This window comes from Dipteris shenzhenensis, chromosome 12 (genome assembly GCF_047967505.1).
Source record: "Dipteris shenzhenensis isolate YYH24624 ecotype China chromosome 12, Dip_SZ_1.0, whole genome shotgun sequence".
NCBI lineage: Eukaryota > Viridiplantae > Streptophyta > Polypodiopsida > Gleicheniales > Dipteridaceae > Dipteris > Dipteris shenzhenensis.
Window position 1 is genome coordinate 11381961 of NC_141607.1, and position 10985 is coordinate 11392945.

The 10985-nt window shown below is 44.6% G+C and overlaps 1 protein-coding gene across 1 annotated transcript; it reads right to left on the reverse strand.

Annotated features, from left to right (window-relative positions):
• Positions 1 to 7308: 7308 nt before the first annotated feature.
• Positions 7309 to 10624, reverse strand: LOC147895817 (4-hydroxy-3-methylbut-2-enyl diphosphate reductase, chloroplastic-like). The gene is made up of 10 exons (XM_087382525.1): positions 10262 to 10624; positions 9889 to 10085; positions 9623 to 9802; positions 9384 to 9515; positions 9200 to 9274; positions 8999 to 9109; positions 8768 to 8857; positions 8433 to 8618; positions 8204 to 8290; positions 7309 to 8017 (listed from the first exon to the last, which is right to left on the reverse strand). The coding sequence occupies exons 1-10, from the start codon at positions 10554 to 10556 to the stop codon at positions 7931 to 7933; spliced, it is 1440 nt and encodes a 479-aa protein (XP_087238651.1). The 5' UTR covers positions 10557 to 10624; the 3' UTR covers positions 7309 to 7930.
• Positions 10625 to 10985: the final 361 nt, after the last annotated feature.

A 10985-nucleotide genomic window follows, 5' to 3' on the forward strand; every position in this document is an offset into this window, starting at 1 on the left:
TGTTACTTGGTGACATCACACTGCAGCATTGTGATAGCAAAGAAAATGTTGCAGACATCTTTACCAAACCACTCGGTAAAGAGCTATTCGATAAACACCGACTAGCTCTTGGTTTGATGCAGAGGAAGGACATTCCCATTAAAGGGGTGTGATGGACTGTAATGCTCAGTCCTTCTTCGATTCCCCAGAATCATCATCTTGAGGGAAGGCCTACTTCATGATGTTGATCTTGAGGGAAGGTGTTGAGAGTTCACGCTCAACATCATGTGATCATGTGTGCATAGCACTATCACGTGATCATATGTGCATAGCACTAACCTTATAGAGTGCTATAAAGGAAAGGGTTAGATCCCCTAACCCTAACCCTAAAAGGGTTTGTATATATTCTATTTTTTTAACTAATTCTAGTGTACAGTTAGTCATTTGTGGTTTGCTCTCTAGCTGTGCCCTCTCTCCTCATCTCCACTCTTCTCCTCTCCCCTCTTCATATTTTGTCATAGCCATCGAGGATCATCTGCTGAGGCTCCAAACGGGCCCTGCAACCCGAGAGTGGGCTACCCCAAGAAATGCTCCGTCTACCCTCAGTGCGGTTAGTCAAGGGATGCCTTCCCACACTTGCATGTAGCCTAGTTGGCAGTGTGCCAACTCTATCTGAAGCCGTCTAGCCATCAGGCCACACATGGCCCCCATCTGGTGTCCAAACCAGGACCTACGGGATAACCGAGCTACTCAAATGCCTTCTCCTCATATGGGGGGCTTACAAGTAGAGTTAGCTGGTTCCCGTGTAGTTACATGAGAGTGGAGCATTGATATCTAACCCCCCCCCTCAATGTCCACCTGCAAGTGAACTTACTTTTTTAGCCCAATGCCAAGTCAATGAAGATGCCTCTCCAGCAAGTCTCTTCCAAGAGCCTTCGTGAAGACGTCCGCAGCATTCTCTGTAGTCGGACAGTACACCAAGTCGACCTCTCCATCCATGATCAGCTCGCGTACAAAGTGATATTGAATCTCAATGTGTTTTGTGCGAGCATGGAACACTAGGTTCTTTGCAATCGCCATGCAACTCTGATTTTCACATGATAACTGCGTAGGCTTGTTCTGCACTGCATCCATGTCCCCCAAAATCCTCCTTAACCACACTACTTCGCAAGAAGCAAAGCATGCAGATTTGTACTCGGCCTCGGTAGAAGAAAGAGCAACTGTGGGTTGCTTCTTGCTGACCCATGACACAACTCCAGATCCAAGTGAGAAACAGTACCCTGTCACTGATCTCCTACTGCCCACGTCTCCTACCCAATCTGAGTCATAGAATCCGATCAAGATGTTGCCCTTGGTATAGGTGATGCCATAATTAAGTGTGCCTTCGATGTATTTCAGCACCCGCATCCCTGCCCTCCAATGGTTCTCCCAGGGCTTATTGGAAAACCTGCTAAGTACACCAGTCGCAGAGCTGATGTCCGGCCGTGTGTTGGACAGGTAGATCAAGCTGCCCACAAGCCTTCTGTACTTCGATTTGTCCACCAGTGGTGATGAATCCTCGTTTGAGAGCTTCGCGTCAACCTCCATAGGGGTACCAACTGTTTTGCACTCAGCCATGCCAAATGCCTTCAGTATATCTCCAGCATACTTCAGCTGTGAAATGAAGATCTGTTTCGGCTCCTACCAAACTTCAATCCCCAAACAAAAATGCATCAGTCCGAGGTCTGTCATTTCAAACTCTCTTCCTAGCAAATGCTTCGTCTACGAGATCTTCTCTTCATGGTTCCCTGTTATGACAAGGTCGTCCACATAAAGGACCACGATCATACACCTGCTTCCTTCTCTAAAGATATACAAATTTGCATCAGATGGGCTCCTCCTGAACCCGTTTTGCAGAAAGTAGGCATCAATTCATTGGTACCATGCTCGTGGGGCTGGTGATGAACTTCTCTGCCGCTTCAGACTCAGACAATTTTTCGTTCGCGAGTTGAGTCTCCAGATTCTAATCCGCATCTGATTCGTGGTCTCATACTGATTTTTCAAGACCGTCCATGCCTCCTCCGCTGTGGTGACATGTTGAATTAATGCCATGACGGAATCACTAATACTGCAGACAATAGAACACAGCGCATCTGCATTTCTTCTTGTCCACGCAAGAATCTCATCCGCAGTTGGTACTATCTGTTGTCCTACATTGGCTAGTCGGCTCACGTCCACCCCAGTAGCAGTGTCCCAAAGCTCATATGCGCTTAGGATGGTCTTCATCTTAAACTTCCAGAGAGGATAGTTAGAGCCATCCAACTTTCCACTTTCGCCGAACGGTGGGATTCGCAGCCTTGCGGGCTAGGCCATCTCTCACAATCTGCTCGCAAACAGAAACACACTACCAAATCTTCTTGCTAGAGTCCAGGCTCTGATACCATGTAAGAAAATAATACAACGTCTGTGCTCAACAGATAACAGGATCTCATACGCAAGAGAGAAAACAAGATAGTATGGAGAATCGAAAATTTGATTACTGTAGAACTGATACAATAGATGGCGCTGCCTTCCAACCGTGCGCTCCTGTGAAAGAAGCTTCGATGGCGTGCCAAAAATAGTAGAAGACGGAGGCTGGATGCTAAGGAATTAGGGTTGTTGTAGCCAGTGATAAAATAGGCTTCACGAGCTTGCTCTTATATAACCACCAGTCGTAGTCAGTTAGGCTCAATTGGGTGGTCGACCCAGTCTGCCCAAAATGGTCGACTGGGGGTCGGTCCCGAAATAGGCCACCGACCATACTATAGAACCGGTGCGCAAAATAGAGCAACTGACCTACGGTTACCATTCGGCCCACAGCCATCGGGGATCATTTGAGGCTCCAAACGGGCCCTGCAACCCGAGAGTGGGCTGCCTCGGGAAATGCTCCGTCTACCCTCAGTGCAGTCAGTCAAGGGATGCCTTCCCGCACTTGCATGTAGCCTAGTCGGCGGTGTGCCAACTCTATCTGAAGCCGTCCAGCCATCAGGCCACACATGGCCCCCATCTGGTGTCCAAACCAGGACCTACCGGATAACCGAGCTACTCAAATGCCTTCTCCTCATATAGGGGGCTTACAAGTAGAGTTAGCTGGTTCCCGCGTAGTTACATGAGAGTGGAGCTGAGAGTGGAGCATTGATATCTAACATATAGTTCAAAACATTGTAGGTCAGGGTCTCAGTGCTCTGACTCTCACAGAACCCGCCCCTCTATGTATTAGGAGCCACCAGATGCATGTCAGGGACCTATCAAGAGCCCCCCTCTCGGACTACTGCCCACTTCTGCTCCTGCGGACGACATCCCAATGCTGTAGAATGGTGCAGATGACACGACCCTAGTGCTCCTGTATGACCTGACTTTTGCAAACAGACTCCAGAAACCAATCATAGAACTCTAAAGGAATTCGCACGCTTGCTCACCACCCAACCATGGCATCCTAGACTGGGATGCCCCCTCCGAGCCACAGGCTAAGCTGTTGGCAACTGGCACATCTCCCAACCAGCCTGGTGTCCCATACCACCAAATGGCGCCCTCAAGGGACCTTGGATCGACCTGCTGGGCCTTGGGCTAATCTAGAGAGCAGGTGTGCATCCACACACAATCCAGGATCTAGACCAAGAGGGGAGAACTAACTCGCTTTGCCATGCTTATTGAAACTGAGCCCCTTATATAGACTTGGGCCTCGGGCGTGGGCCCCGGGCGACGAGCTATAAATAGTCAAAACCCTAACTTGTGCCATTTGCCCTTGCAACCCAACCTGAGAATCACCTGCCTAGCCACTAGCCTCCCCAGGCTACCTGCGCTAGTCCTGTGTGCCTAGGGCACACGTTAGCCTTGCTACCTAATATATGTGTCAATCTTGTTGTACCAAGCCCATGGGGCTTGCTTGATATCATAACATGCCTTCTTTAGTGTGCACAGTAAGTGCTCAGATCCTTCTTCCACAAATCCTTTTAAATGATGCATATGCATCTTTTCTTGCAATTCTCCATTAAGGAATGCAGACTTGACGTGCATTTGATGCAAGTGTAACCCAGTACTACATGCACGAGAAAGAATAAGGTGGCTCGTCTTCATCCTTGGGACCGGTGCAAAAATCTCTTCATCCTCTTTTTGAGAATATTCTTTTGCCACTAATCTTTCCTTATTCTTCTACATCCCTATTAATTTTGTGCCTAACCTTGTAGACTTTGCTTCGTGGAGGTTTTTTGTGCTTTCTCACAAGTATTTTGCCCTTAGTGGGAGCTTTTGCCATCCATTACTCCACGCAATTAAATTCACATACTCCTAGCTAGCTAGATCAAATTCCTTATTGTATTGCCATTGCTTGGCCCAACTATTCTAGTACCCAACCACTTTGTTGCATTCTGCTCAACCTATAGGAGCCCAATATTGTATGCTTAATGCCATTTACGAACAGCATTCCAGACAAAGTGGTAGAGCACGAGATGTATTTGTTCATAAACGAATACAATGGGTATAAATTGGCCGGAAGATTGAGAAAACACATCACCGAATGGAGAGCATACTCAGCAAGGCGATGCCATTCGGGTTGAATAATATACTAGCGATGTTCAAGCACATCATGGAGGAAACCTTCAAGGAATACATCAATGAATTCTTAGTAATATTCCTCGGCAATTTTCTATCGATAGTACGGAGCACACATGCAAAAGGTATTCTAGAAATGTTAGAAATCCCAAATCTCCCTTAATCCATAAAAATGTGTGTTCTATGTGTTCTCGGGGGACTTTCTAGGGCACACTCTTTCAGGCAAAGGCATCATGACTAAAATGTCAAAATTGATGTGATATAAAAAGATATTGCTACAAATATGGTTTTGTTGTCAAGAAGTCCATCAATGTCTTGAACCAATTTAGAAGAACTTAAAGCCTCCTAGAGTGGTAGGGTTCTAGGCACACCGAGCCTATGAAGAGAAGAAAAGATCCCAAGTGGCATGTGTAGCCTTGTAAATCAAACAAGCAAGCTAGCAATTGAAAGGAGAAGAGGCCATTGAAGAAAAATCCCAAGCAGTTTGCTAAGAAGGAGAAAAGTTCAAAATCAAGGCCCTTAAAGAGAAGATGAACCATGAAAGCAAGAGGAGGAAGCACTGAGAAGATGTGCAATGACAAGTTTAGATGGAGTTGAATGAGAGAACGTCGACTTGAAGGCTCACTTCTAGACCATAGAGTCGACCAAGCCATGCACAAAGTTCTAATGTCAAAAGATAAGCTCATTGAACTTCAGTCATGTTCTCAAATGAAGGGTAAAAAATCTTTGAAAGCATTTGTCCAATAGAGTGAACGAATTACAGGTTGAGGTGGGGGATCTTCTATAGTTATTACAAAGCCAACAGAGACTTCTCCACAATAAGATGGACACCAACTCAAGAGTGGGAGTATGACAACCCAACAACCTCGAAATTCAAGGCCACCCCCACTGAGAAGACATTCACAAGCGTAAGGCACAACCAAGGATGGGTAAAAGAGCAAACGAAGGAGACTAAACCCATCTAGGAGCTACCCCTTGAGTAGTGACGAACCAAAGCATTGAGGAGAAGAGTGAAGCCTGGTAGTTAATCTCACTAATGTCAAGCCCGAGGAATTGGCCAACCACCAATGCCCATTGCCCTAAGAACCTAACACAACAGACCCTAGTCGCAACACACCAATCTAGCCACTTTGAAGTACAAAAAAAAGAAATCCCTCAGCATTCCTTTGAATATCGAGCTAGCTTCATGAAAGAATATCAAGCTAGCATGATGAAGAGCAATCTAGGTGCAAATTGGGAAGACGCAAAAGATTCAGGAAGTGGTGGCCAACCACCAAACCACATTGTTGGATATGATAGAGAAGATCCCAAGTATACAAGCCCAGTGTGATATCATTATATATATACCAAGCAAAGGTTCATGGTGCAACATCGTGGCATCCAAGCCATGAGGACATAGCTAGACAGACAATTGGGAGTAATGTTGAACTCTATAGATAAGGGTTTCAATAATAAGAAACGAAGGCAAGGCCAAATGAAGAAATGTAGCCAAATGTCGAAGGGCACCAACAACCAGGTATAGTTCAAGTGAAGTGAGAGGCGAGATGAGCATTGCTGGAGCATGCCAAGCCGAGCAATGAGGGGCGCTTGTGTCAAAAGCATTTCAATATTGACTTGATGGCACCTACCCCAGTAGGTGCAAACAAATGTAAATGTGGGAAAGATGGTACCTACCATGCGTTATCAAAAGGGCATGTATATAAGGGAGTGAATGAGAGGTAGGTAGGGTCATCTAATTGCTATTGCAAGTAGTGGGTGTGTTGAGTCTGATTGACAAACTGGAAATAGAAATCAACATTAGCATGCCCACATGAACAAATCTATGCACTAACCATGGTATTAGTGCACAGAGACTGGTATCTCTACATGCTTTTAGTGGTCTACTTTGTCTAAAAGTCTCATACACATATCTAAGTCATGGTGAGGTGATATGGTTACATTTATTGTAGCTCTTGTACGTACCATAATTTTATCAATGTCCTAATTTTACTCATGGTTGTGATAAAGGGCACTAAAAACTTATGACGCTTGTCTATACCGATACACCCTATGTAATTCTCACTATATTATGTGTTTTTGATGGACAAGTAGTAGGTCTTTACCTTTCAAAATTGTACATTGTATCTTATGTCTAATGGAAAGCAAATTTTCCATACTAGATTCCAATGCTATTGATAATGTACGCACACACACACACACACAAACTTGAAATTTCCAAATGAGGTAATCAACACACTTGGAGTAATATCCATGGTTTCCTAGCAAGATTTGTTTTAACTTGCTTTTAAAAGCAAACATTATGATGCACCCTTGTATGAATGGTCACCTATAAGAATCCAAGTTATAGCTTGATTTAAATAGTCACAATGCTCCTTGATTGAATGGTCCCAAGATTAAGACCTCACAAAAAAACTTCAATGAGGTAAATAGCACAATTGGACTAATAGCTAGATTGTCCATGGTCACCTATAAGCATTGGGGGGGGGGGGGGGGGGGTTACACAAGTGTTCACACAAAGGCCTCCATGTTTGCCATGGGTAGACATTCGTCATATCCCTTACGAGATTACAAGAGTAAATCTCTCTCTCTCTCTCTCTCTCTCTCTCTTTCTCTCTCTCTCTTTTCATGCACATGCATGCACAAGACCGTGCATGCATGCACGCGTGTGAGCATCCATGGACAATTGTTAAAGCTTCAAAGAAGACCTCACAACCGGGTTGCAACTTGTACGCGTTAATGTTACAACCATGCTTTCATATCACGTCATGATAGCAAGCGGAGTACAAGGCACGGTGCCAAATTTTTTGTTATAATCAATCAATATTTCAAACAAATACAAATACCAAAGTCTATATATGAACATTCCCCATATGTCCCTTATGGGGAGAACTCCCTACCTCCTTCCCTCGTCCATCTGTAACTCTCTCTCTTCATCCATCCATCCGCCCATCCATATATGTATGTGAGTGTGCGTGCGTGCTAGCATTACAAGCACAGAGCAAGTACACAAAAGTTCTTGGAGCAAACTGTATGTATGTGCATCATTCTGGGAAGGTTCCTTCTTCCCTCCTCACATTTTTTTCCCAAACAACGTGCAAATTAAGCCTCAGCTTAGCCAAAGCTTATTACTCCTCAGCATTCTAAGCTTGTAATAATATACAAAGAATTTATTTTTGATAATATGGAGGTAGTCATATCTGGTAAGATTCGGGGACACGATTTACTCTGCTGAATCCAATATTTCACGGATGATGCCCATGGTATAATACAGAGGTAACCTTCCAACACTAAGGATAGTAGTACGTTTCATAGATTAGGCTAACCCATCTTCGTGTTTGAATTGTTATATGCCCGCCTTTCAAGGGTAGGCAGTACTTCTGCCTCAGGAACTCAGTGCATCTACCTGAGCTGGTACCATACACTCCTCGCACTTCATTTTAAAAACTCTTTTCAAAACATCTTCCACCACCTGCTAGCAATCTCAACCTATTAGTAGACATCATAATCAAGAGTCCTAGAAGTAGCAGTTGCAGTTGTGCCATTAATGAAACAAAAGATCATAAAAGCTAATCTTACATCATTTTCAGTATACTTTTACCATTGCACCACCATCTGTAACAGCCATCCATTTAACATGGTCCTTCAGAAGCTATACCTTATCGGGAGTAGAAGCTCCAGAGGTGATCCCGATGGTCACTGGACCAGCCGGCAACCAATTTTCTTTCTCTACATATTCACCATGCTGCAAAAGAACAGGCCAACTTAATATTTCTTAATGACGAAAGTAAACTTCCATCCATGCTCAAGGCACCGGTATGACCCGCCCTTTGATGCAGCACACCCTAAGTGCAGCAATTTAAGCGTATAATGAAAGAGGCACTCACATTTAGCTTGAATGCAATTTTGTTTCCAGGACCAATCCTTTGTTCACTGTCAACCCAATATGATGGTATCCCACTGAGCTCTGCAATTTCTTGCAGATGTGATGTGTTGCTGGAGTTCCACCCTCCAACCACCAGAATGAGATCAAGCTTTTCCCTGACCAAATGATACATAGCATCTTGCCTTTCCTGTATCAAATGTACACGTGACACAAAAAACTGCTATATAAGTGTTCCTACGGGCATGTCTTTTTCTAGTTGATTTCAGGCATTTGAACGGTATTGCCTATAACTTTGTCAAGCACACAAAGTAAAACGTTCCTCAGCAAATGACCAACCTGCGTGGCATCACAGATTGTATTGAAGCTCATGAAGTGATTATTGACATTTTGTATCCCATATTTTGTCATCATTGTCTTCTCAAAAAGCTTACCTGAATTTCGCAACAGAAATCCATCAGTCACCAAAAACAACACCAATAATCATCTATACATCATAAGGCGCTGAAGAATATAACAGAAGATTTGACTGAGATAATATTTCGTCACTAGAAGCATGCTGTCAGTCACCTTACCTATCGCCTCAGTTTCCCCCTTTAGCATCGTTGTCTGATTGGCAATTCCTACTTTAACGAGGTCAACGTCTGGATCAAAACCTGGGGAGGCCGCAAATTTGAATTTCTGCAGAAGCAACATTAAAAATCGAAGTTACTAATGTGTTCAATCTGACACCGCTCTAAATAAAGTAACCGCAATAATGACAATACTTACTTCAAGGAATTCCTCCTTTGTACCACTGGAACCATCAGGCTTACCGCCGAGGATATAGTCACAAACATATTTTGCCTGTAAAAGATTTTATTAATGAGTGGAAGTTCTCAATTGACTGGGAGGCTAGACGAATTTCTGTCTCCAGCCCACTAATGAACGTGAGGTGTTACCAAAATCTTTCTACCTCTTCCATGTTTTTGACGATAATGTATTTTCCTGCAAAGGAAGCCGTAGCAATGGTCTCTTCATGGGAGTATTTCCCATGGATAACAGAGGTAAAGGTTGTCTTCTTGTGTTTTTCAACAGTGTTCCACACCTGCATGAAAACCAGGATCCTCAAATGGGGAGTTTCACCTGAGAGACGATAAAGCGCATTGGAAAAATTTGGTGAGAAAGCGCACTGCTGCATGGAATTTGTTGTACCTTGGAGACCCAAGGGCACGTGGTATCCACAATTTGCACTTGCTTGTCGTGCAATGTTTGCATTTCTTGGACAGCAGCTCCGAATGCCGGTAAAATCACCACGTCTCCCTTGTTGACGACACTAAAGTCTTTCCCCTCTTTCTTTGCATGAATCCGCTGCACGTTCATCTCCTCCAGCCTCTGACGAGACAAAACGCTCTCAGGAAAGGCCATGATTAAGCCATGTTAACGAAAAGAAACGAGTAAGCGCAATTTGCATAACCTACCTTGTTAACTGTAGGATTGTGGATGATTTCGTTGGTGATCCAAATCTTCTCTTCCGGAAACTGCTTCCTAGCTTCGTATGCAATTTGAACGGCACGTTCCACTCCCCAGCAGAAGCCATAAGATTCTGCAAGGTGGACCGTAACGTTACCCCATGTGTAGCGATTATTGTTTTCCTTAAGAGTCTTGACAATGTCACCTGCGAGCAAACCCTTTGTGTAAGAGCTGGAAGGTAAGTTTTCACTAAGACGCCCGACCATGCTTCTGTTATTAGACTTACATATTGACAGGCATATCCTTTCGACAGAACATGACACATACTTGTGTACTCCTAGCGTGTTATTAGACTTACAAATCGAAAGGCAGATCACATACTTGTGTACTCCTCGCTTATCATTTTCAGCATCTCTTCTTTGTAACCAAAACCACTTCTATTGTAGCGTTGGCTTTTGTTGAGATCGCGCCTGAAGGTTTTAGAGTCGAAAAGCTCCGGAGAGGTCTCGGTGAAAGGAGAAGCGCCATGACAACGAAAAGATAAAAGTGGGAGGGGGGTGGTACTGCTATGTCTGATGAGGCGATGAGGCAAAGGCGGGATGTGCAAGCCATAAGTGCTGAAGGTGTGGCGATGCAGCAAGCAGGTGCAGCAAGGGTTGGAGAGTGGGAGGACCATAGCTTGAGAGAGCGAAGACGACGACCATAGCCAAGGTGGTGTTGAGGAAGATGGAGAATATTTATCACCGGGTGCCTTTGGAGGCCTTTGCGCCACCTTCCACGTAGATTCCCCACAAACCTCACCAAACATTCTCTTATCCCCCAAGTCTCTCTTGTAAGTTGTCTCTCTGTGTGCATGTGAGCGTGGGGCCCCGCACTATCCCCTGGCACTATTCTCTGTGTGCGCGCGCGCGTGCACGCATGCATGTTTTAAATGCGCACACACGAGTGATCAAATTCATGTTTATGTGTATGTGTGCATGTGCGTGTGTGTTCATGTGCGTGCATGTTTGTGCTTGCGTCTCTGTGTGTTCATGTGCATGCATGTTTGTGCTTGCGTCTCTGTGTGTGTGTATGGGTGTGTGTGTGTGCGTGCCCATGTGCTTGC